The sequence below is a fragment of the Lontra canadensis genome, unplaced genomic scaffold (assembly GCF_010015895.1).
Source record: "Lontra canadensis isolate GAN:19392208 unplaced genomic scaffold, GSC_riverotter_1.0 scaffold2, whole genome shotgun sequence".
Classification (NCBI taxonomy): domain Eukaryota; kingdom Metazoa; phylum Chordata; class Mammalia; order Carnivora; family Mustelidae; genus Lontra; species Lontra canadensis.
Genome location: NW_022630996.1, coordinates 63510517 through 63538219, shown reverse-complemented (window position 1 = coordinate 63538219; position 27703 = coordinate 63510517). Strand labels below are relative to the sequence as shown.

Here is a 27703-nt window from a genome sequence, read left to right as displayed (position 1 = left end):
CCTCATGCATGACTTTAAGGTGTTGAAGACTTCAGTGGAGGAAGTAATAACTGCAGATGTGATGGAAGTAGCAGGAGAACTAAAAGTGGAGTCTGGAGATGGAACTGAACTGCTACAATCTCATAATGAAACTTTTTAATGTTTTCGGGGTTACTTATGGATGAGCAAAAACAAGTGGTCTCTTGAGATGGAATCTGTTCCTAGTGAAGATAATGTGAAGATTGTTGAAGTGATAACAAAGGATTTATACTATTACATAAACTTAGTTGATAAAGCAGCAGAGTTTGAGGATTGATTCCAGTTTTGAAAGTTCTACACTAAAAATAAAAGTTCTACACTGAGTAAATGCTGTCAATACAGAGAAATTGTGCATGGAAGGAAGAGCCAATCAGTGGAGCCAGTCGTTGCAGCAAATTTCATTTTTATTTTATTTGAAGTTATTGCCATAGCCACCCCACCCTTCAGCAACCACCACCGTGGTCAGCAGCCTTCAACATCAAGATAAGACCCTCCACCACCAAAAAGATTATAAGCTCAGACGATGATTAGCGCTTTTTAATAATAAAGTGTTAAAGGTATGTACACTGTACTTTTAGATATAATGCAACTGTGCACTTTTATAGTGTAAACAATTTTTTTTAACCTGGGAAAACAAAAAAAATTATTTGACTCTGTATTGCAATATTCACTTGATTGCAGTGGTCTGGGACCCAACCTGCAGTGTCTCCAAGGTGTGCCTGTACTAAGTGGTCTGGCATAGGTAGAAATTTAATTTAAAATCATTAATGTATCTTCTTTTTCTCTCATAGGTTCAACCCAGTTTCATGCTGGCATGAGAAGATAATCCTTTGAAACATGAATCAACGTAATTTTAAACAGATTGCCTTTTGTAAATCAGTCATTCTTTTGTGCTTTTGTATTGTGGATATTCAGTGGGACCAATATGAACACAGCTTATGATTGTATACAGATCCCTTGCCAGCACATGAAAACAAACTGGAATTTGTACATATTAGCATTGTGTATGTATTCATGCACAATAATCATTAAATTACATGTATATTTGTGGAATGCTAATTTAAATGATTAAATTATAAACCTTGTGTATTTATCGGATGGGTGAAAAGATTAAACTTTTGCGCATTATGATACTGCTGAATGTGTAGCTTGAGGTGTCCTGCACTTATAAGGCTACTGAATTACATGTTTCTGCCCTAATATATTTGCTACTGGTGATGAAGACAGATACTATCACTTGTAGAGACCTATTTTTGTATAATGGTAGAAGTTTTGAATTTTATGGGGTATTTTGTCAAGTACTGAAATAAAAATGACTTCACCATTTTAACCACACTGTATTTGAACCTTTTTTGGGGGAACCTTCTTTTTTTTTTTTTTTTTTTTTTTTTTGGAACCTTCATTTTTAACTGAACTGTAGTGTTTGGTGTATGTCTTAGTTCATTCAGGCTGCTGTAACCAAATAACCATAGACTAGATGGCTTATAAACAACAGAAATTAACTTCTCACACTTCTAGAGTCTGGGAAGTCAAAAACCAAGGTGCCAGTAGATTTGATGTCCAGTAAGGGCCTGCTTCGTGTTTCATAGAATACCATCTTCTTGCTCTATCATCACATGGCAGAAGGGACGGGAGCTATTTGAGGTCTGTTATAAGGACATTAATCCCATTCATGAGACATCTGCCCCCATGACCTTACCACTTCCCAAAGGCCCCACTAACAAATACCAACAAACTGAGGATTGGATTTCAACATAAGAATTTGGTGGGGGGATATGGACACAAACATTTGGTCAGTGGCAGTGCAGATGATCTCATCTCAAATACGTGTATTTTGAGATTTAGAAAGTTGTTCTAATTTTAGATACTATTGGGATTTTTCTCTCTCTCCCTTAAGAAGTTTTCTGTATCACTCTATGTCAACTTTACATCTACTTATATTGTTTTTTAAAAGCTATATTGATATTTTCATGAGTAGTCTATAATTGCCCAATTATGTTTAGTGTTACTTGTGTCCAAAGATGTGTCTTCACAAAGCGATGCCTACTAGGACAATGCAGAAATCATTTAACTGAAGGAATCTTAAATTGTATTAAGCATAATGCTAAATCCAGCAGAATTAAGCAGTATTCTTGCTGTCCGAGCCAAATTCCAGATTGGGAAGCTCTCATAATGTAAATCTCAGCATTACTGAACCAGGATCCTCCCTGAAATACGGCATCTCACTAAAACAGCAAGGAGAGTAGTGTTTAATGCTTATATCCTGAGGATTTTGTCTTACCCCTGGACAATCTGTGATTTTATACCAACAAACAGGCTATGGTAACAAGTTCTACATTCTCAAAGATTTCAAATTACCTAATTTTTCCATATGAGCAACTGGGTTCTAAGTAAGAGGAGTTCCAGAAATAACAAATGTATTCCAAAGCATTTAGTTGAGGAGGACCTTTTTTTAGTGAGCATAGCTTGCCATTCAAGGCCCTTCTGCTATGAAAGAGAATGGAGAAGGTGGTAGACGCACAGATGTCCCATTATCTGACCATCAGGCCTCTGCAGTCCACATCTTATCGATGCTTCTCAGTCATGAGTCAGTGGTTAAAAATGAAGTTTGTTCAAAGCCAAACTATGGAAAGAGCCCAGATGAATGGATAAAGATACGGTGTATATATATATACACAATGGAATATTATGCAGCCACCAAGAAATGAAATATTGCCATTTCCAACAACATGGATGGAACTTGAGGGTATTATACTAAGCAAAATAAGTCAATCAGATCAGAGAGACAATTATCCTATGATCTCACCGATATGTGGAATTTGAGGAACAAGGCAGAGGATCACAGGGGAAGAGAGGAAAAAATGAAACAAGACAAAACCAAAGAGAGGGAGACAAACCATAAGAGACTCTTAATGTCAGGAAACAAACTGAGGGTTGCTGGAGTGGAGGGGGGTGGAAGGGATGGGGTGGCTGCGTGATGGACACTGGGGAAGGTATGTGTTGTGGTGAGCACTGTGTATTGTGTAAGATTGATGAATTATAGACCTGTACCCATGAAACAAATAATACATTATTTGTTAATAATTTTAAAAAATTGTCTATTCAAGTCTAAAACAAACTACTCACTAAGCACAGAGTAGCCTTACTCAGGGTTTGAACATTCTTTGTGCCATGAACCTCTCTAATAGTCTTGTTGAAAACTATGGGTCCCTTCTCAGAATAGTGCTTTTAAACACATATGTATAGAGTTGCGAAGGAAACCGATTACATAGAAATAGTATGTTTTTAGAAATAAGAATCTAGCAGTTGATCTAATAACTACCATAACTTTAAAATAATGATGGAAGTAAAAGACATTTCAGGAGATCTGAAACATCTTTATGTGATATGGAAAATCAGTGATTTTTGTTCTCAAAATCCTGGGTACTGCTAAGGCTCATATAGTTTTTTGCTTCATAAATAAAGGAAATACTAAATTACAGTTTGAAATTAGTACAAAGATGGATTTTTTTTCCCCATACAAGTTCCTAGATTCCTGAATTCTACTCACTGAAGCACACCACTTTACAATTAGTGAATAGACTATTTTTTTTCTCAGATAATCTTAATGTAAAAATCTCTAAAAGCAGAGATTTTTTTTTTGCCTTCACAAATAGTTTAACACAACAACCCTTCTAGCATCTTCCCCTTATACATAAGGGAAGATAGTTTGGCCTCATCCAGCAAAAACAGATCATGTCAAATTACAAGTATATAGTCAGGTCCCCAGTTACACTTTGAGTTGATTCTTGAACACAGGCTGCACACAGTGCAGCCAATGATACTACTCCCAAAGACCCTATACTCCATGCTACCTTAAAGCCAGAGTTCCTGATCTCTGATTTTGTATTTTTTTTAAAGATTTTTAACCTAAATTAAGTTTTAGTAAACAGAAGTAATAACAGAAACGTCCCTAATTAGATTCAAGAGAGGAAGCAGGAAACCACCGAGAGCCAAAGAGAACAAAAGCTATTCCTTAAGGACTTTATTTCAGGCTTTCACATTTATGTCACCATGTGGAACCAGATAGAAATTTATCAGACAAATATATAGCATTTAGTAATTAGATTAAGATACTTGTGCATTCTTTAGTATTATTATTTTTTAGGAAATATAATTACTAAGTCATCATCAGATCTGTTAATTTCCTGGAGACAATGCTTCTTCCAGTTAAAATTTCAAAGGACAGACGTGGATGGAACTAGAGGGTATCATGCTTAGTGAAATAAGTCAATCAGAGAAAGACAACTATCATATGATCTCCCTGATATGAGGGAGAGGAGATGCAACATGGGGGGTTAAGGGGGTAGGAGAGGAGTAAATGAAACAAGATGGGATTGGGAGGGAGACAAACCATAAGTGACTCAATCTCACAAAACAAACTGAGGGTTGATGGGGGGAGGAGGGTTGGGGGGGTGGGGTTATGGACATTGAGGAGGGTATGTGCTATGGTGAGTGCTGTGAAGTGTGTAAACCTGGCAATTCACAGACCTGTACCCCTGGGGATAAAAATATATATTTATAAAAAAATTTAAAATTTCAAAGGACATTTTTCTACAGCATAGCTCCACCATCGCTGGGTATCATCATACCAAAACAACTGATGAGATTCTTTTTTTTTTTTTTTTTCCTAAACATTTTATTTATTTATTTGACAGGGAGAGAGATCACAAGTAGGCAGAGGCAGGCAGAGAGGGAGGAGGAAGCAGGCTCCCCGCCGAGCAGAGAGCCCGATGCGGGGCTCGATCCCAGGACTCTGGGATCATGACCTGAGCCGAAGGCAGAGGCTTTAACCCACTGAGCCAGCCAGGTGCCCCTGATGAGATACTTTTTTATCAAAGGCTTTAAATGGGAGTTCCCTATCCACCCATCCTCACACACACAAACATTACTCAGTATAAATAACCTGAGTTTCCAAGTATCTCCCTGGGCCTCTGGGCTTTTTTCTACTTACAGATCTAGTCTAAGATGTAAATACCCCAAACCTACTTTCCAAGAGCTATGTTAAGATTAATACCTGGAAACTGTGTTTAGAATCTGTCAATTACCAAGATCCTAAATAATTTCATACTAGTGAGTTTGGTTTCCTTAATAGCCATCATAAAACTATTAGGAAATATCTGAAATGCCATTAGATTTGATGGAACCATTCAGTTAAGAAAATATAAAAACTGTAAGTTAAGCTAGTTGTCCTTTAAAATTCAAAAAAAAAGTATAAATACACCAGGAGTTGTTTCGTAAACTTCATTCTCTTCAAATGCTTTTGCGGTTTACAGTGATGTTTCACATGTTAGTTCCTTGTGGCCTTTTTCATTTTGATCTTCGTTTGTATCGGATAACTGGGTTTTCAGGGGTGTGAATCATGGTTGTATAATTCACAGTGGGAAAATATCCATCAATGAGATCAAATTCATATAAACGAAGCATAGTGGACCAAATTGTCTTGATCTGAACGTAGGCAAAATTCTCCCCAATACAACGATGACGTCCTGTTAAAAAAAGGAAAATTTTTTAAGAATCAACTGAAATTCTTTTTCCCATCTTTTCTCCTGGAGTGATAAATTTGTTTACACTTTGGAAAGATAGCAGATATAGAGATTATATAGGGGAAAGATGACATATTCTTTTCACATAAAAGAAGAATGTAAAATAAAATAGTTAATAAAAATCTCAGATTTTCAAGGTTTCTTTTTTAAGAGAAACAGCACTTGGATAATTATATAATGACTCTTCTAATTGCTTTTTTTTGAAATGTCACATCTAAGTTTAAATACATGTAAGATTTGAAATCTATGATGACAATCTACTTTGGAAATACACTAGAATATTCTTAGCTTCTGTCCCAAGAGAGCCCTAATTAAAAGTCAATCAAAACTTTAAATGCCAGGGGCAACCTGGCTGGCCAGTCAGGGGAGTGTGTGCAATTCCTGATCTCACGGTTGTGAGTTTGAGCCCCATACTGGGCGTAGAGATTACTTAAAAATACAATCTTTAAAAAAAACTTTAAATGCCATTTCAAAAGAACAATGGAATAAAAAGGGATTTAATAAATCAAAATAGCAACACATACCAAGATCAAAATTTAAAAGGTTATATACACATAAAAACTGACAAATTGATTCAAAAACAAATGGATAAAAAATACTAATTCAAAAGGATACATGCACCCCAATGTTTATGACAACATTACCTACAATAGCTAAGTTATGGAAATAGCCCAAGTATCTATAAACATGAATGGATAAAGAAGGTGTGGTACATATATACAATGAAATATTACACAGTCATAAAAAGAATGAAATCCTGGGGCGCCTGGGTGGCTCAGTGGGTTAAAGCCTCTGCCTTCGGCTCAGGTCATGGTCTCAGGGTCCTGGGATCAAGCCCCTTGTTGGGCTCTCTGCTCCGTGGGCAGCCTGCTTCCTCTCTCTGCCTACCTGTGATCTCTGTCAAATAAATAGATAAAATATTTAAAAAAAAAAAAAAAAAGGAATGAAATCCTGACATTTGCAACAATATGGATGGAGCTAGAAACTATTATGCTAAGCAAAATAAGTCAGAGAAAGACAAATGCCATCGGATTTCACTCGTGGAATTAAAGAACAAAGGAGCAAAGGGGAAAAAGAGGCAAACCAAGAAACAGACTCTTTAACTATAGAGAACAAACTAAAGGTTATCAGAATGGAGGTGGGTGGGGGGAAAGGGAGAAATAGGTGATGGGGATTAAGGTATGCACTTGTTGTAATGAGCACCGGGTGTTGTATGGAAGTGTTGAGTCACTATATTATACCCCTAAAACTAATATTACACTGTATGTTAACTAAGTGGAATTCAAATGAGAACATTTTTTAAAAATGCATATAGAAATGCAAAGGAGGACCTAGGATATCCAGAGCAGTCTTGGGGAAAAAAAATAAAATAAAAAGTTGGAAGACTTAAACTGACTTCAAGTCTGACTTCAATACTAAAGGTACAACAGCTGTGATACTGTGGTTTATAATAAATATTTGCTCTTTCTCCCATCCTTTGCCCAGAGCTCCTCAAACACCTTGGAATTTCTTAAGAGCAAAGAGCAATAAAAGAAAAAGACTTTTGTTATTCAAAACAAGCCCCTTTCAACCACACCTGGGTTTGTAGATGAGGGGACTTCTAGAAATCCCCTCAGAGTAGGGCCTGGCTGCCAGGGGAACCAACCATGTGCTTAAAGGGTTAGAACTTACAGCCCTAACTCCTGACCTCCAGGACAGAAAAGGGGCTGGAGATTGAATTAATCACCAAAGATTTAATCAATCATGCCTACATAATGAAGCCTCACCCCTATAGTATGGAGGACTGAGAGCTGTATTCAGAGAGCTTTCCAGAGCGGTGAACATATGGAGACGGTGGGAATGTGGCATTCCCAGAAAGCATGGAAGCTCTGTGCTCCTTTCCCCATACTTTGCCCTATGCATCTCCTCAAGAAGCTGTTCCTGAGTTGTATCCCCCCGCTTTGTAATAAACTGTTAATCTAGTAAATAAACTGCTTTCTGGGTTCTGTGAGCCATTTTAAGAAGCTGTGGCACCCCAAAGAGGAGACCAAGAAAACTCTGATTTATAGCTCAGCAGTCAGAAGAACAGGAGACAAACTGGACTTGCAACTGGTATCTGAGGTGATGGAGGGCAAGGGGGAGTCTTGTGGGACTACGCCCTTAACCTCTGGGGTCTGTGATTACCCCCGGTGGATAGTGTCAGAACCGAGTTGAACTGCAAGACACCCAAGTGGGTGTCCATAGAAAATTCGTGTGGGAAAAACACCCAAACATTTGGTGGCCAGAAATGTTGTTAGAAGTAGAGTGTAGAGTAGAAAGTGGGGTTCTTTTTCTTCCACAGCAACCAAGACAATGTGGTCCTGGACAGGGCTCAACAAACAGAACAATGAAATAGAGCAAAGGGCGAAGACATACTTTTATGGTTATTTGATTATCAGCAAAGGCAGTAAATAAAGCAAGCCAAGGAAGAAAAAGTCTTTTTAACACATGGTATGGGAATAACTGTATCTAGCATTAAAAAAAGGGGAGGTGGTGCCTGTGCGGCTCAGTTGGTTAAGCATCTATCTTCGGCTCAGGTCATGATCCTGGGGTCCTGGGATAGAGCCCACATCAGGTTCCCTGTTCAGTGTGGAGCCTGCTTCTCCCTATCCCTCTGCCCCAACCCCCAATATATACTCTCTTGCTTGCTTTCTCAAATAAATAAAATCTTTTTAAAAACGACAAACCAAAACCTTCAATTCCTGTCTCATACCAACTCAAAAACTAATTCCAGATGATCATAGACCCAAACATAAATGCTAAAACCATCAAAAAAATCTTTTAAGCTTTTATTTATTAAGCACAAGAGAGAGCAGACAGCACAAGCAGCGGGGGTTGGAGGGGAACAGAGGGAAAGCAAGAAGCAGACTCCCCACTGAGCAGGGAGCCCCAAGCAGGGCTTGATCCCAGGACCCTTAGATCATGACCTGAGCCAAAGGCAGATGCTTAACCAACAGAGCCACCCAGGTGCCCCAAACCATCAAATTTTAATAGGGAATAAGAGAGGAGAATATCTTCATAGCTTGGGGCCAGGCGAAGGTTTTTAGACAGGACTGGGAAACAATAACAATTTTAAAAATCAGATTTGGTTGAGGTTATTCATTTGTCAAAACAATGAATATTGACTTGAATATTTCACTGTAAAATCTTACATCAAAACTAGAATACTGAACTGTAGTTTATTATATACTTGCTGAAAAATGCAGGGTGACAATATACTGATGTATATATAGTTTACTTTAAAATGCACTTGATAAGTAAATCGAGTGATGGATATGTGATAAAGCAAGTATAAGTAAAATGCCAGTGGCAGAATCTAGATAACGGGTATATGAATGTTCAATATAAAATTCTTTTGACTTTGCTTCGAAATTTTTATTAAAATGTCAGGGGAATTTTAATAATAGGAAATATAATTCATGTATTTTTAAAAGGTTATATATAAAAGCCAGAGAGACAAACTTAATAAAAAAGGGTATCAGAAATATTTAGAAATGACCAATGCCTTCCAATCTCTCCAGCCTACCAAAACCTCATAAAGTAGTAAGCTCAGTAACAAAAGATAGCTTTTCCGGGAATACAAAAAGATCAAATTACTGGAATTGAAAAAAGCCTTGTTGAGCCTTGGTTTCCATTTCTGAAAAATAAATGACAGTCCCTAACCCTATGACAGTCATAGTGTGGTTGTGAAGATTAAATAGAGGAAAAATTTTAAAATGCGTATTACTAGCACAGTGCTGCATGGCCCATAAATGCACTTACTTCTAGGAGCCCTATTTAAGAAGGGTGTTTACAAACCATTCCATATGCAAATATAACATCTAAGGAGAGGGTTGGCTTACTCACAGGAAGATTAAAGGATTATTTTTAATAGCAGGAAACTAGAAGTACCCTAACTATGAATTAATAGGAAAATGGATAAATTCTGATGATTCACAAAGGTAATATGACAATGAATAAGCTACATGCTACATGCACCAACACAGAAAAATTTATACAATTACAAAGTCATGATTAAAGAAATTGGGACACGTTTAACATGATGATCATATGGGGTAGAACAGTGTCCCCCCAAAATTCATATCTACTCAGAAATCAGACTTTGCAGATATAATTAGTTACGATGAAGTCATACCAGGTTAGGGTGAGCCCTGAATCCAATGCTGGTGTGTCCTTCAAAGAAAGCCATGCACAGATTCAGAAATACACCCACAGGGCAGATGGCAAAGTGAATGAAGATAGGCATTGATGAGAGCAACAAGCCAAGGAATGCCAAAGATGGCCAAGAGCCACCAGAAGTTGGGGACAAGCAAGGAAAGACTGTCCGCTAGAGCCAACAGGAAGAGTATGGCCTGCCAACATCTTAATTTCAGACTTCCAGCCCCCAGAAATGTGGAAGAATAAATGTCTATTGTTTTAAGTCACCCAGTCTGTGGGAGGTACAGTAGCCCTAGGAAAGTAGCACAATGGTGAAAAATTTGAGGGAACATTATATCCTATATTCAGATAGCTCAAAGATATACAGTATAATTTCAGAGAAAACAACTAGGGGATGTTTTAAACACAATGGGATGTTAAAAGGAAACATTACAACTTTTTTTTAAGTAGCCTCAACACCCAACATGGGGGCTTGAACTCATGACCCTGAGACCGAGTGTCACATGCTCTACCAACTGAGCCAGCCAAGTGCCCCCAGATTACAGATTTAATGTTAAGTTTTTAAAAATGGAATCTGTCCAAAGAACAAAATGAGCTGCCACAGAAGGTAACTGAGCAATCTATTACCTAAAGAAGTTCAAGCGCAGCCCAGGCAATTAGCAGTTTAGAAATGACTCCTCTTTGGGGCAGACTTTGCGCCATAGAACTAATGCCCCTTCCAACTGTTTGAACAATCTACGACTCTTACATATGTGATGTTATATACCATATTATTAAATTTATTTATTAAAGTTATAAGATCTGAAGTTCCTAAAGTACTTTATACTTCCCTTTACATATGGAGACAGTGTGACCAATGACAAAAAAAAGTTGTGCCACTTCAAATCTCTTTGGAAAGGCTAAACAAGAAGTCATAAAATGTAGTTTAATCTGTAGAGTACCAGTGAAGAGAGAGATTATCGCAGGAACAAGGGTTTGCCTGCATAATTTAAGGATGGTAACTGAAATGCGTAAGTTTGCAAACCTATTCAAGACCTGCCCAAATTTAAAGATCATTTTATCCTAAGGATACAGGCAGAGCACCAAAAAGTTGACTAACAATCCAGAAAAGCTTCAATTTTAATAAGACTGCTTTTGCTCTTTTCTGAAACACTGATAATCTCTTACCATGTTTAGCCTGAAATAATTGCCCAAATGGTGTGCTAATTTCTGTGGCTCTTTAAAATAATTCACAAAGAGCTTTAAATACTGTTATAAGGGAGAACAGGGTGTACTATAAAAATTAAACCTGAAAAAACTAAATTGGTCAGAAGGTAACAGGGCATTATACAAGGATTCACTGAGCTATTTCCTTTAGAACAAAGAAAATACTTTTTCCAGTTTGGCAAAGATTAAACTCCTACAAATGTTGACAGGAATGTCCCTATGAGGAAAGGAAAAGATATTTTTAAATAAAATTCATATGGATTATTTTGACAGACATAAATATATTATCAGAACAAACATTTCAAATGTAAAATGGTATCTTACCAGCTCCAAATGGCACATAAGCAAACTTCTCTCCTGATGCTGGATTGTCCTGTAAGTAGCGATCAGGATTAAAGTCCAGACGTTCTACCCATGAGTCTTTAAGTCTCTGATTGACAGTGGGAGAGACACACACCTGATGTCCTGGAGGAATGGTATACCCTGCCACAGTCTACAAACGAAACCAACACATTTCGTTAGAGAACATAAGAACTATTTTACCAAATAACCAGACTATTGTGTAATAAAGCATTAACACATGTGATCCACATGTATTTTTAAAACTAGCTAGATGATAGGCCCGCTAAAAATTATTTTCACTCAAGATGATTTCCAAGTGACCCAACACCGGGCTGAAAACTTTAGAAAGCCGAAATACCTCAGAGGTAGCCGAGGGATATCAATGAGCCTTTCACAATCTGATCTGTATATTTCCACACTAACAGAATTTTTAACAAAACAAGCTTTTTTAAAAACCAGGGGAAAAAATATACTACCTTTTTTTTTTTTTAATTTATTTGACAGAAATCATAAGTAGGCAGAGAGAGAGGAGGAAGCAGGCTCCCCGCTGGGCAGAGAGTCCGATGCGGGGCTCGATCCCAGGACCCTGGGATCATGACCCAAGCCGAAGGCAGAGGTTTAACCCACTGAGCCACCCAGGCGCCCCTATATTACCATTTTGAAAACCCTAATTGTCAGGGCACCTTGGTGGCTCAGTCGTTAAGCGTCTGCCTTCGGCTCAGGTCATGATCCCAGGGTCCTGGGATCGAGCCCCGCATCGGGCTCCCTGCTCAGCAGAAAGTCTGCTTTTCCCTCTCCCAATCAACTGCTTGTGTTCCCTCCCTCACTTTCTCTGTGTCAAATAAATAAATAAAATCTTAAAAAAAAAAAACAAACAAAAAAACCCTAATTGTTAAATAAAAATGCAGGGAACAGATTAGCATGTATACTCTCTAATTATATAAAATTATCTATATAATCAGAATATGTAATTATATATTAGAACATAAAAAATTGAAATTATATGGGAATGATTATTCTACGTTTTTAATTTAAAAAATTCTCTTTGTGGGGCGCCTGGGTGGCTAAAGCCTCTGCCTTCGACTCAGGTCATAATCTCAAGGTCCTGGGATCCAGCCCCACATCGGACTCTCTGTTCAGTGGGGAGCCTGCTTCCTCCTCTCTCTCTGCCTGCCTCTCTGCCTACTTGTGATCTCTGTCCATTAAAGAAAATAAATAAATCTTTTTAAAACATTCTCTTTGCTGTTATATTTTTCTTCTTTTTGATAAATTAAACAGGAATGGAAAGGGAAATCTAACCAAGAGACTCACCTGAGGAGTTTTGGCCATTCTCATCATGGTCATTATAGGAGGTCGAAGTCTTAATGTTTCTTTTATACAGCGATCAAGTAAATTTAGATCCTTCAGCTAAAAAGGGAAAACATTTCCCGAGTTTTAGAAATATCTTAATTTACTTCAGCAGTATGTGTTTAAATTTCTGGGTTATAATAAAATAGATTATATTGCAGTAAAAGTGCAGAGGTAACTGGTTCAGTGTCTGAGATTATCTCATTCTGTCATTATCCATGGTCAACAAGGGAAAGAGGCCAATATTCCATCAGTATAAGCCGTAATCACTCTGAAGAATGGCACAGTAAGGGCCTGCAAAAATCCACTTGTCTAAAAAATGAAAACACTAGCAAAAATCATGCTACCACATGTATGAAACCTGAAAATATGCTAAGTGAAAGAAGCCAGTCACAAAAGACCACATATTGTATGATCCCATTTATATGAGAATGTCCAGGATACAGAAATCCATACAGACAAAAAGTAGATTAGTGGTAGCCGGTGGGGGGAAATGGCGCGTTTGACTGCTAATGGGCACCAGCTTTCTTTTGGTAGCGATTTAAATGCCCTAAAATTGTGATGGTTTTCACAATTCTGAATATATCAAAAAATAGCAAGTTATATACTCTAAATGGACTGATTCTATAGTATGTAAATTATGTATCAATTAAGTTATTATTTTAAAAGTTATAAAATCGGGAATGAAAGAGCCATCACTCCTGACCTTACAGAAATAGAAAGGATTATAAGAGAATACTATGATAACTGTAAACCAATGAATTAGGTAACCTAGAAGAAAATAGACAAATTCCTAGAAGGACAAAACCAAAGACTCAAGAAACAAAACGTTTGAATAGATGTATAACACATAATCAACTTCCCACAAAGAAAAGCACAGACTCCTATGGCTTCACTGGTGAATTCTAACCAAACATGTAAGAAAGATTATCAATCCTTCGCAAACTCTTCCAAAACACTAAAAGGGGAGGGAACACTTGTAAACTCATTCTCTGAGACCAGCATTTCTCCATACACCAAAACCTGTCAAAGACCTCATAATAAAACTACGCATCAATATTCTGTATGAACACAGATGCAAAAATCCTCAACAAAATACTAGCAAACTGAATCCAATGTTAAGACAGTTCACGGAGGTCTGTAGGGAATTTTCTAAAAGAAGCTAAACAATTTAATCTATAGTAAATAGAATATATCAAATTGTCCCCTTTAAAAACTAGCCATTCATTATATACTGCAGTCACAAAGCAATGAAAGGAAAAATGCAACAAACCTGGTCATAAGATAAAGGAGGGAGATGTTCTCCACAGACTGTTTTCTGTTCTAAATAACATTTCTCTTGAAGTGTTTTGTCTCTGGCCAAAAAAAAGCCCATCCAGGCACTAGTAGTTGAGGATGTGTGCTGGCCAGCCAAGAGCAGTCCAATAAGCATGCCCGCCACTTCATCATCTGTCAAAGGACGCCCATCCCTGTGGAAGGAGTCACACACGAATTTAACAGTTCGGCAGACCCACTCCATGCTCCACATTTATTTATTTATTTATTTATTTATTTATTTTTAAGATTTTATTTATTTATTTGACAGACAGAGATCACAAGTAGGCAGAAAGGCAGGCAGAGAGAGAGAGGGGGAAGCAGGCCCCCCGCTGAGCAGAGAGCCCGATGCGGGGCTCGATCCCAGGACCCTGGGATCATGACCCGAGCCAAAGGCAGAGGCCTTAACCTACTAAGCCACCCAGACGCCCCCATGCTCCACATTTAAATAAAGGGTCATAGTGAGTGAATTTTTCAGGTGTTAATAGTCTTGCATTTGCCCAACACAAATGAGAATTTTCTCCTGAGGGGAAAGAGGCAGACAAAAGAAAAGTATGATTTTCATTACAAAAGATGTTGCTGTGGTTTGTCAGCAGATGTTTCCCCATATGTGGTCCTCAGGCTCCAGGAAGGCGATGGGATCCCAGTAATTCATGTCTCATCCATTTAACAAGCCCAAGGCTCATAGCTACTAATTTTGTCAACATCACTACTTTTTAACTGGACATATTATTTAACTTTGTTTTAATATACAATTTCCTGCTTCGGCTTAACATGTGATCCAAACATCTCTTACTTGTAAGTAGAATCTAGTAAAGTTTGGAGAATGTCATCAATTTTTTCTTCTGACTGTCTGCGCTTCTGGATTGCTTTATAGAAAATATTCTTGATCTCTCGATGAGCTCTGTCCCTACGTCTGCAATTCAAAGACAAAAATGACTAAAAAATAATGTCATACTTTCTGGCATTAAGATTCATTTTGAAAATAACCAGGACCTCGCTTACAGCAACCTTATTTAACTAATTTAAATGACTCTAATAAAACAACTGATAAAAAAAAAAACTCAGAACCAAAAGAAAAAGAGAAGCTGTAAAAATCTCATACTGTGAGAAATTTCTAGGATCCTTAAAGGCAAGAAATGTGTCCTAACATATATATCCCTGATTCCTAATATACTTCCTGTGTTCTAACGCAAGGTCTAAAACAAGACTTATGATTATTACCTCAGAACCATTTTCCAGTTTAACAGAAGAATACTCCTTTAAATTAACAAAATTCCAATTTTAACCAAATTAATTTTTGAAAAAGATGGAGAGTCATTCTGGTTTTTCTGTAGGAGTCAGAATTTAAATAAACCTAAGATTTATTTAGGATGATCTAAATCTAGGATTTAGAACACAACTACAGTGTATAGGATTTGATTCTACTTTTGATTTTCTGAGACAACATGGTTTTATAGAGGCAAAAATACTAGTATAGTCAGAAAACAAACTTCAGGTCCCCAAATCTTAACCTTTAAAGTAGAGTGCTCATGTTTGAGAAAGTTAATTACCCACTTTTACCTCCTGTGAGGTAGATGCTCTTAGCCTCACTTAACAGGCAGCTTCATGTTACACACAGCCAGAAAGCAGTGGAGCTGAAATTTAAAACCAGGCAACCTGACTACCTAGCCTCTACCTAGCCTCTTAAAACCAGGCAACCTGACTACCTAGCTGACTGCCTAAGCCTTCCAATAAAAACTGCTGCTCCGCTGTGTTTGTAAGACTGTTACTGAGGATCTGCTGAGACAATGTGGGAAGATGTTTCCCAATATGAACACAGCAGTGCCAGAAAAACAGAAGGCTTGTTTTAAGAAAGGGAATGAATAATCTGGTTAAATCATTTGGTTCAGGTAAGACAGAGAAAGACTTGGGCTAAAGTGGGAAAGGTCTATCATACCAAGCTCAGGCATTTCTGACTTCATATAGGAAATAGAAAAGGGAAAAATGACTTGTTGCACGTTCCTGGAGACCCCACTACAGGTTATGGATGAAAACATTTTGAAAACTGCAAAGTTCCTTACAAATATAATGTTTTACAAGTTCCAAAGAATTCCAGAGAATTTCTCCTGGCTTTCTCTTTTTCTCCCCCTCATTAACCTGAAACTATACAAAACTATGTAGCAGAAGCAGAAAAAGGTAGTACCAGTTTAAGTCCTCCCATCTCTCACCTGAACGGAAATGAATCAACAGGTATAGAAAGCCCACTAATATGCAAGACACTAAAATATATGTCAAGTCCTATAAGCAATATTTCTTTGTATCAGATGGTCCCCACCTTTAAGGAAATCACAGTAAAGTTGTGAGAAAAGCACTAATACTTCAAAACAAAGAAATTTCACAACAGATTATAAAAACATAAAAACTATAAAACGGTCATATTTTCAAATAAGTGCATAGAGGGGTGTATCACTGTTAGGTTGATCCCAGAGACCTTTCTGAGTAGACGGGATATGTGAGATAAGTAGGTTTTAAATGAGAACAGCTACACAACACATGACCTCTTATCAACTGAAACTGAGCTTAAATGAGCTCACTAGATAAAGAAAACCTGTCTTGAATTCTTACAGAAGAAGGGGGCTCATAATCTCCCCTAATTTGTCTGTTTTATGTTTATTTTTTTTATCCTGGTGAATGCAAAGCATACCAACACTGCAGCATTTCTACAGTTAAATAAGCAAGTACGGTGTCTTTATCCATACCTGAAACTAGGCAAAGGGAGCCAGCCTGGCAGCAGCCAGGCCGCATGGCTGAAACCTCCATCCAGATCTGCATACAGCTGTGCCACTTTCTCATTGAGTTGACTTCTGATTTCCTTTCCATGTAAACAATGGCTAGCTGTTAAAATTATGAGCTCAGAAAGAGCCTCAAACAAATCTAGAGGAAAAAAGATCATTCCCATTACTACTGCCAAATAGTCTTTTGAAATTTTCACTTTCTTAGAGATGTAAAAGTATTACAAAGGAAAACCGAGAATACAAACTCAAGAACCAACAATATCCTGTTTGTATCTTCAATTAAAAAAAGAGCATACAGACAGACTTGGACACAACAAAGAGAGGCAAGAAACTCATGATGGGAAGCATCTCTGAACAGCCAAAATGGAAGCCACAAAGGCATCCCTGGACCTCACTCATAACTCTTCAACTTGAAAAGATAAATTGAAGATAAAAATGAATACAGTGAGGGGCACCTAGCTGGCTCAGTTGATAGAGCATGTGATTTTTGATCTTGGAGTCATGAGTTTGAGCCCTGCACTGGGTGTAGAGATTACTTAAAAATAAAAATTTTTAAAAAATTAATAAAGTTACAGGAGTTCCAAGTACTTCTTTCCAATAAAGTTACAGGAGTTCAAAGGTCAAAAGCAGTTAGACCAGGACTAAAATTTGAGGTCTTGCCTATATATGTAAGAAAACTGTAGCTAATCATCAGTTGGTATATCCCAAACTGGAGACAGATACGTCAGAGAAGCACATATGGATGACATTTAAAAGTCATAAAAATTACCCAATGCCTTGTTCTTTAATTCTGTGTTTACCAAATGAACTTCCAATTATCACTTGGCTTTGCAGTTAGATTTGCCAATGAAGTTTAGCAAATTCTGGTGTTCTTGGTACTGTAACTTTGTCTCACTTATACTTATTAAGTTGGCATTTTGGTTTATACATCAGCTTCTTAGATGGTTAGAAATATATCACATCAGCTTTAGGTGGCTTAAAAACAAAATGAAGTTTCTGGACCATTTAAAAACTGAAGACCACACCCAAAATATGGAGACCCACACAGAGGTCTTGATGCCCAGTGAGGCAGATGTTGCTTCCTGACTTGGGGTGGGAATTTTCTCCTAGAGGAACACTTATTGTCCAATATAAATAATGGATTCACATAAATATCCAAAGAAGATCAAGTTATACTCATTATATGCTATACATAATGCAAGAAAGCATATAGTAACATTTGGTGGTAGAGTAAGCCTATGTATTTAAATTTACTCATTTCATTAAATAAATCATTTCCATACAATATCAGATAGATAGGGTATGACATACAAAATTAAATCATTTAGACTTTTACTTGCTCGTGGTGAGTTAAAAAAAAGTTATTTTACTTTTTGTCTTAAAATGACCTTGCCAAAAGTCTTACGTTCAGTTTATTTCAAAATTTAACCATGACTCCTATTTGTACAAATACGTGGACGTTAATTAACCCATTCTAAGGTTTTTGCTAGGTGAACAGCAATAATCACTTCCTCTCAGGTCTTTTTAACTCTGTGGTTATCAAAACATATTCATTCCAATAATCTGAGGTGGTTTTTACATACGCTGCAGATGGTTTTTCATTACACACACACATATTCTTATATTTCTAGTCATAAAAAAAAGTAGAAATACTAGGACAAATGCAAAACCAAAACAGTTTGCTTACTTTTTTCTCCACTTTCTCCCCAACTCTGGAAGTATTCCTTTGTTTCTTTCTCAATTATAGAAACATGCTGTCTAAAGTGGGCTATGTTAAGGCCACTTTTTAACATTTTCTTCTGCTCCAAAAAAACCTTCAAAATATTAACAGTATAATACCAAGCATTAAAACACAATTTTCTTTTATCGGAAGATTCATTTGGGTTATTATAACTCTGTAACATTCGAAGAAAACAATATTCTAAAAAAAAGATATTGAAATCAAAATAATAAAAGGATTTTTAAAAACTACACCAGACATGGATCTGAAGTAACACATACAGAGATACCTGCTATGCAGGCCCTCAACTAATGATAAATTAGGAATCCCACTGCCTTTCCTTCCTACATATGCATTTTCCCACTCCTGACCCGAGGGCTTCCCTTTCCTATCCTGTTATGTTCTAGCATCCCAACCCAAACCAGATACTAACACAAGTCCCCAAATGTTCATTATGTTTCCATATCATTTTTATCCTACTTCATATATTTTCCCATTCCATTCCCAAACAACTATCATTCTTCTCACTATCTTCCAGAAGTTTAACGAGAATTTCAATATAGTCTGACTGAAATAAATTCACACTGAGACAACCAATGGTTGTAAACCATTGGGACATTTCTATTTTAAGAATCTGATCATCAGTGTGAAAAAATGAGTAGATATATTTGACCAGAGGGATTTTCTAGGGTTCTTGCATTTGGCCTTGAGGAGCCATTCATTCCCCCGCACCTCGCTCATCCCCAGAAATAATACTTAATGTCAACTCTTAACCACTATACTAGGATACTAGGTCATGTGTGGTACGATCTCAGCCAGAGCCCACACCAAGCCACAGAGCCAATGATCTCATCTGTGTTTTGCATCAATTTGCACCACTTTAATATCTGACTTTAAGAGGGGAAAAGAAATCACACCCACTTCTAAAGCCAACAATCTCTAGCTCAAAAGAGTGCATATGCTAGAGTTTCAGGTAGTAGAGTCATAGGAGGCCCTTCCAATGAAATAATGAGATTTTCTTGTTACCCACTCGAATCAATGCCCTAAGTTATCATCAATTCTCTTTGTTCAGGCAACCTTTAAAATTGCTTAGCCCATGTCTGCAGCTATAAAACAATAACCCATTCCTCATCAGTTACCCAGGCCTTTCCTTTTAAATCTCTCATTCTACAATTTTTTGAACCAAGGAATGTATTTCTACATTCTAAATGTACAATATTATACTATCAGCTGTAACTATTATATTACAGATTTGTCTTTCTTGAAGATACCGGTGTCACCTACCGGATTTGGCACATCATATGCAACTCCCTTCCCAAACACAGGTGTTGTCAGACGACTGTAGACATCTTCTGCATTCAGGTCCTCATTTTTACTATTAAAAAGCAGTGCAGCAGCATCACTCCCCAGAAGATAAGTAAATGTCTTGCCCACCATGGTAAAACTAAATACAGGTCCATACTAAAGAAAGAAAAGTAGCCATAGTGATGATACTGAAAAATATGTACCCCTAGACAAAACCCTAATTCATTAATTCACAAAACATTTTTGAAAATTAAAACACGCATAAACTTTAATGCAATTATTCACCCAGTCTTTGTCCAAATTTGTAATTATTTTCATCCAGTTGAAAGTGAAATACAAACTTTTTATTCTGCTTTTTTTCAGTTTCTACTGAAAATATTCTCTATCCTTTACACAGACATCATAATTTTAGGAATTATTCTTTCATTATTGGACATATGGATGATATGTCAGTTCTTTATTTATTACGGATAATTCTGCAATGAGTATCTCTGAGAATACAGACCTTTTTCCCCCTTGATTAAAGATAAATTTACAGGAGTCACCAAAGGTTATGACCTGTCCTATTGTGCTTGCTGTGTAAAGACATCCGAAGTTTATTTAGTTACCCAGTTTACTACTATCCCACCAACACTAAATTATTTCATTTTTAAACTTTTGTTAATCTGGTTAGGTGTTAAATGCTTTACCTTGAAGTTTTCTGATTATTAGTAAAGACCAGGCTCTGGGGATACAACTAAATCAAATAATCACATTAACAAATGTAAAAGTGCAAATGTGATAAGTACTATTGGAAGGAAAGCAACTCCTTGAGGAGAGAACTGATAAAAGGGAGACCAAAGGGAGGAAAGGCCACCTGAGCTGAGGCTCAAAGGATGAGACACCCCGGCATGCACGAAGATCCGAATGGGGGGCGGCAGGTGGTGGGGAAGGACAAGATGAGAGCTGAGTCTGCAGGGCCTAGACCATACAGAGTCTCATAAGCCATATTAGGAAGTTTTTTCTTACAAGCAATGGAAACCCATAGAAGATTTTAAACTGCATGGGAGGGACACACTGGTATATGCATATTTTAAAAGAAAGATCCCTCTGGCTCCTATAAGGAGGAGGGTGAAACAAGAGCAGAAGGAATGTCAGACGAGTTAGAGCCTATTGCAGGAACCTGATGATGAAAACTTGCCATGTGGTAATGATGGGACAGTGCACACAGAAGCAGATGGATACTGAATTATTTTGAAGAGAGAATCTGCAGACATCAATGGATTGAGAAAGGGAAGTATCAAGAATGAATCCTAGGCTTCTGGCAAACAGAAAAATGGTGAGAAGAGAAAACAAGACAACCAGGATTGGAGAGAGAAAAACCAAGGGTTAGCCTTCGGAAATGCTGGATTTCAGGCACCTGTGAGACAACTCAGGAAGAATCATGTGGAAGTTGGGACATCTAGGTCTGGAGCTGGAGAAGAGACCTTAACCAGAGACATTACTTTGGGTGTCATCTAGCTATGTCTAGTAAGTGAAGCCACAGGTTAGAGATGAAATCACCTAGGAAAGACTAAAGGCCAAGGCCCAAACCTCCATGAACCCCAACAGTAAATGCCCAGGCATGAGCCCACGAATGAGTTAGAGAAAAAGCAGTCAGAGAAATAAGGGGGCAAATGAGAGAAGACACATTTAAGAAGGAGGGAGTAGTCACCAGTGACAAATACAGCTGAGGGGTCAAGTTCATTAAACTAGGACATGGAGCTCATTAGTGAAGGGGCTGACAGACAGACTAGGGTAGACTGAGAGTAAGTAAACAGGAGATTTGGATTTGGAAACAGTTAAGTACAGAAAATTTGCTAATGGGGGAGGGGCATGAGAGGAGATCTGTAAGTCAAGAGAAGCTCTAGTCTTTTTAAATGAGCGACTTTTGAAAATTTTTCAGAGAAAATGGGAAAGATCCAGTTGAAGGCAGTCACTACACAAAGAAGAAATAATTGCATAAGGTTCCTGAGATCAAAGATGGATTGAGACTTTAACTTCCAAAAGGAAGCAAAATAGTATAAAATCAACATGATAGCCCCTGCTGGGCTCAGAGCACAAGATTCTAGAGCCAATATTTTTATTTCCTTTGCATTATTTTGATTGACACCTTGAATGGAGAGCCAAACATTCCCTCTTCATCTGACCAGCAATGGCCCTCTAACTGTAGTAGGAAAAAACAAAACAAAGCAAAACACAACATTTGGTCTGAAAATTGGTGACAACTGGCACTTAAGATCAGAAAAAGAGTTGTTTATACTTGATGCCTTAAGATGCTGTCGGCCCAAAGCTCTGAGAGACTTTAAGATAGAAAGTAATACTTAACCACGGTACTAGAGTTTTCGTAGAATTGTTACATTTGATAATAAAACCCGCCTGTTTAATCTCAAAAAAAAAAACTAAAAAAAAAAAAAAAAAAAGATTCTAGAGCCAAACTGCCCAGGTCCTCTACCTGTTAGCTGTTGTGACCTTGGTCCTACAGTCAGAGAACTTAACCTCTCTGTACTTCAGTTTCCCTCATTCATAAAATGGAAATAACAGAACCTATTATCAAGACTAAATATGTATCACCTTATCCATGATGTGTGGGTGTGTGTACAGAGAGATATATAAATAGATATAGATATTTTAGATATATTAGAAAAGAGAGTGTTGGCCATAGTAAATTTACTTGTGTTTACTACTACTACTACTACTACTACTACCACTATTATTATTACAATTATTATTATTAAAAGCACAGACTCAGAAATTAGACCATGTTTTATTATTATTATTAAAAGCACAGATTCAGAAATTAGACGATGTATAAATCCTGGCTTGGCCACTAGCCAGTAGTGAGCCCAAGAACAAATTATGTAACCTGTTTTCTCAGTTTTATCATCTATACAATGGATATACCTGAAAGGATTTTTGTGGAACTTCAGTCAGATAATCTATGTAAAGAACTTAGTGGTACAAAGTCAGTGTTTTATAATTAGTGTAACAGGAAGAAAAGAGAATGATGTTTGAAAGTGGGAACATGAGAAGTTTCTCTTTGGATGGTTTTACATCTCTAAAGAGGAGACAAAGTCATCTACTTTGATAGGAAGAATTAGGAGTTTAGAAAAGTGAAGGTTTGAATCATCATTGTGAGGAGTAGAAAGTATGCCAGACATACTTTGGCATAACACGATTGTTGAGCAGTGTTCAAAGTTCATTCACGTAGGGAATCCTGATGTTAGGAAGGAACTAATCTGGTGCGAGGAAGAAAAGAAAAAGAAAAATCCCCACAAGTTTGGGGTTTTACTAGGTAAGCAAAATGAAAAGATCCAGAGTATGTATGGTATTGGCCACAGTGGCACTGAAATGATGGACCACTGTACCAAACTGGAAAACAAAGGAAAGTGAAGAAAAGAAGCTAACCGGTCAGGAGAAAGTAAATGGGACAATGGATTGGAAAATCTAATAAGGTCAAAGAATGGTTCTAATGGAAGGAACTGAAGAAGAAAGCCAGGAAAAGAAGTTGTGGTCTAAGACTAAAGTGTTTAAATTTATATTGTGGCGCTGAAAGAGTTAAGAGTGACAACAATTCACAGTGGAACTGTGGGATAAATGGCTGAACTGGTATTGGAAAGCTCACTAGAGAGAAGAGGGACAAAGATCTGAGTGGCCATGGTACCCTGTGGGTCATCCAAGTGAAACTGAAGTCACAGATATGTAGAGCAGGTTAGAAAATTCCACAGGGGACCGGTTAAGAAAAAGAAGGATCGATCAGTATCAATTTTAACTATGATCAGTAAGTACAAAATTTAGGCAAGTGGTTTTTTTGTTTTTTTTTTAAGTAAGCAAGTGGTTTTTAAATCACAGCTGCCAGAACTTTCCTCAGTGATGTCTCAGAGATCACCCAAGACACAGAAAAAGTTACAAGAGTCTCCAAGACCCCGCCAGCTTAAACAGGAACAGCTCCAATTTAATTGGTTTCCTATACTGGGGATAAGCCTAAGATTACACTTTTTTTTTAATGTTCTGCCATTTAAAAAAAGTTTGAAAAGCACAAATTTCTTTTCCTATAATTATTTGGAAGACTTACCTTCTCATATGCATTTTCTAGGAATTCAATTGGACTTTTCCCAAATGCTATGGCATGTCCAAGGAATGGAATTGGAGAGAAAATGTATGGTGGACTTTTCTGCAAAAGAAGACAAAAAATTGCGGGTTCAGATTTCATTTTGAGATATCCTGTTTGTTTTAAGACTTTATTTATTTGACAGTGAGAGACAGAGAGAGGGAACATAAGCAGAGAGAGTGGGAGAGGGAGAAGCAGGCTTCCCACCGAGCAGGGAGCCTTATGCGGCTCGATCCAAGGACCCTGGGATCATGACGTGAGCCAAAGGCAGATGCTTAACGACTGAGCCACCCAGGCAGCCCGAGATAACCATTTTAGTTTTTTAGTTTCCTGATCAAACACATGAAATTTACCACTAATACTAAAAAGTTACCTAACTTAAAAACTGCCAAACTGCAAATATCTTTGGAGAGTGGCCATAGTAAAAAGAACCGAAACTCAAAACATGGTATAAGTGACTAGACAAACACAAAGGTATTGTAATTACACATGCTGAACACTGTCCAGTGTATGTCTAGTATTATTTATTGGTGGCTCTAGGTAACGTTCTTAACCATTAGCCCCCCCCCCAAAAAAAAACCAGGAAAATCAAACTGTATTGTCTTTACCACTACCACGCACAATTTTAGTTCCAGAATCTTGCCTAAAGAAGGTATAGAAAAAGACAAACAGTAACTTGAGGTATAGAAAGATGTGAAATGTTTAAGAAGCTACATTTATGAGGAAACAGAACACATCTCATCCACTGATTTTATTTTACTTTTTAAGTAGTCTCCACACCCAGCATGGGGTCTAAACTCAGGACCCTGAGATCAAGACCTGAGCTGAGATCAAGGACCAGATGCTTAATCAACTGAACCACCCAGCGCCCCTCATCCACTGATTTTAGAGTAGATCAGCACTAGCAGGAACTCCTTCTCACTCACTATAAAAGGTACTTCCGATGCCCTAGGTTTTAAAAAACGACTTGGTCAAAAGTTCATACATTCCATTGCCAGTAAAAGGGCAGTTTTAAAAGCTACTTGGTGTTGTTTGGTTAAGGATGCATTCATCAAATATTATTAGGTAAGTATGAAGCTAGTGGTCAATAAAAACACTAAATTAAAGAAACTGACACTTCTTAGCATCATAAGAAGGGACAATCCAGTCACTCCCACCCTACCAAACACGCCCCCCACCCCCATACAGATAGAAATCGCCATTAGGGGCAATACTACAGCCCAAAGGATACTGAACCCCACCAGGGCAATCACCAAGATGACGACCACCAAGGCGCTCAATGCTACAGCCGACAGTCTGGCCTCGGCCATTTGGGGCACCAGCACCTCAGCCAGCACAACCACCACTAAGACCATAAACGCGGCAAGCACGACGCCCACCAAGACCAGACACGCGGCCACCGCCAGAATCGCTACAGATTGCAGGACCCCCAGCACCCCCAGCGATGAGGTCAGTCCCATGCCACCCCAATTAAGACGAGTCTGACAGGTATTAATGTATGGCATAACGATAAGCCAGCAAGACCAAGTAAGTCGCGACCACAAGCAGCAGAGGGAGCAGCCACTTCCCCGTCCCCAGTGCGTCCGCCCCCGTCGCCCATCTGAGCACGGCTGCGCCGCCACTCCCGCTAGCACTTTGGCCGCCTTTGTCCTCGCCCCGCTAGCCCTTAGACCAGTGGTCGCTGCGTCCCCCACCCGGATCCCCTAGGGTGCACGTACCGCCCCCGCGGGCAGGGGGGCCAGGTGGCCGACTGCGAGGCGGAACAGGTAGACTAGGCCAAGGGTGAAGGCGCAGGCGATCAGCAGCATGGACAGGAGGTTGCCGCCGGTCACCCGCTCCATCGCCTGCCCCAGCACCGACCCGCCCGCCTGCAGTAAACCCAGCAACACCATCCTGACCGCCGCTGCAGCCACTACAGTTCGCCAGAGACGCTGGAGGCCGAGGTCGCCACCGCTCTTCCGACTCGATGGAGCGAGTAAAGCCGGTAGACTGGCGTCCGGAGGCGGCCCCGGCCCCCAGGTCTCCTACTAAACCCAGTCCCACCCCCTACTCTCGGCTCCCACGCGCGCCACTGTGCGTCACAGAACGGGGCGGGCCTGATGCTAACCACGCCCCCAAGTAGGTCTTAATATGGCCGAGGTCTCCTTACGCCAGGAGAGAGGCCCTGAAAAAAACAGGCTGCACTTATGGAATGAGTGGTACAGAGACAGAAAAGAACGAAAGCTAAAGAGACGGTCACCCCCTGAGAATCGCGGGCCACCTGAGCCTGCGTGGCCCGGGGTGCGGGGCACCACGATACAGCGCCGGGAAAGGGCGGGCGGAGGGATCTCAGAGCGGAGTTTGCTGAGGGATGGCAGCGGAGGCGGTGCGCTCTGTGATTGCTCCGCTCGCGCGTGAGGTGATCTCAGCTTATGTGGCGTCAGCTAGGCAGGTGGCTTGAGCACCGCCCTGGGCCTGGGCAAGCGACCCGCTGCAACCGAGCTTTTCAGGGCCCGCGTCCTGAGGTACTGGAGAGACAGCCAACAAGCTCGGGAGAAGGGAGATTGTGAAAGAGGCCGTCTACACACGGAAGGGTGGGGCGATGAGGTCAGTCCCATGCCACCCCAATTAAGACGAGTCTGACAGGTGTTAATGTATGGCATAACGATAACAAAACTTAGTTGCTGTCTGGATTATACGGAAACAGGTTTTCCGAAATAAATTTGTATGTTTTAGGCCAACGCCATGTATTGGAGGCAGCCCTCTGTCCAGAAAGATTTTAAAGCGGAACTTCAGTCCTAAAGCTACAGTCACTTGGCCACCCGCTCCTGTGGTCTCAAACAAGCATATATATATCACGACCACCAAATTTAATTCGCGTCCTATATCACTCTCATGAGCTCCTGACCATCCTCATGTATTTGCTCAGCCACTATAAAGAGCTAGGTGTTGTGCAGGATAGGCGCTGGGGATACAGCGGTGGAAGAGAACTGCAGGGCCTTCAGGGAAGGAGCAGGAGTATCTAATTACCTGCTCAACACCTCCACCTAAATGCCTTTCATCTCCTTGTCGGTAAATCCCGAAATGGATTTCCCTCCTCCTACCCCGCTGCCAACCTCCTATGAGGCCCATGTAGTATGGGCACCACTATGCATCGCATTGCCCTCCTCCATTCCTCATATTTAATCTATCACCACATCTTACAATTCCACCACTTTGTTTCTCCACTCACCACGACCTTAGGTCAGGTCTCCTTGTTGCTTCTCTGCATTGCAAAAGTACCCTACCTGGTACTTGTCCATTCTTGTCCTTAATCTGTCCTCCCCACTGTTGCCGTTTCTTGCTCAATCCCAGCACCCTGGGATCTCTAAAAAATGTTGCAATCATCTCTGTAGGTTTCCTCTATTAGAAAATGAACTTGAGAATCGGGATCATGTCTTAATTGTTTTTATATTCTGCTTTTATCCTAATACCTACCATAGCAGTTCTCAAAATTGTGGTCCATAGCCCTCTGGGTATCCCCAAGAGCCTTTCAGAATATCTACAAAGTCAAAGCTCTTTATAATAATACTGTTATTTTCTTTATCACTGCTGGAATTTGCCCTGATAGTGTAAAATCAGTAGTAAATAAAAACTTCTTGGGCTTTGGCACAAATCAAAGGCAATGATACCAAACTCGAGCAGTTATTATTCTTCACTGCCGTGCACTTGCAATAGGAAAAAAAAATTACCTATTTCACTTAAGACTGTCCTTGATGAAATTGTGAATATTAGTTTTATTAAAGTTCAAACGTTGAGTACATGT

General features: G+C 39.0%; 2 protein-coding genes across 9 annotated transcripts in view; one reads left to right on the top strand and one right to left on the bottom strand.

The window, feature by feature from the left end:
• AKAP9 (A-kinase anchoring protein 9) overlaps positions 1-1348 on the top strand; it is a 197840-nt gene extending 196492 nt beyond the window's left edge. For all 7 annotated transcript variants that reach the window (XM_032875423.1, XM_032875435.1, XM_032875432.1 and 4 more), the window contains one exon: positions 810-1348. In XM_032875423.1, coding sequence (XP_032731314.1) covers positions 810-844 — 35 coding nt within the window. In that variant the 3' untranslated portion in view covers positions 845-1348. The remainder of the gene's footprint in view (positions 1-809) is intronic.
• A 3939-nt stretch (positions 1349-5287) lies between these two features.
• LOC116878181 (lanosterol 14-alpha demethylase) lies at positions 5288-25972 on the bottom strand. Of its 2 annotated transcripts, none has more exons than XM_032875401.1 (10): positions 25638-25972; positions 23884-23982; positions 19770-19946; positions 18453-18579; positions 16730-16904; positions 14785-14904; positions 13948-14143; positions 12639-12734; positions 11310-11478; positions 5288-5546 (listed from the first exon to the last, which is right to left on the bottom strand). In XM_032875401.1, exons 1-10 carry the CDS (start codon positions 25809-25811, stop codon positions 5368-5370), a joined length of 1512 nt encoding a protein of 503 aa, XP_032731292.1. In that variant the 5' UTR covers positions 25812-25972; the 3' UTR covers positions 5288-5367. The 2 variants fall into 2 exon arrangements, with proteins under 2 accessions (XP_032731292.1, XP_032731300.1); XM_032875409.1 differs by lacking the exon at positions 25638-25972 and adding an exon at positions 25614-25632.
• Between the last annotated feature and the right edge of the window lie 1731 nt (positions 25973-27703).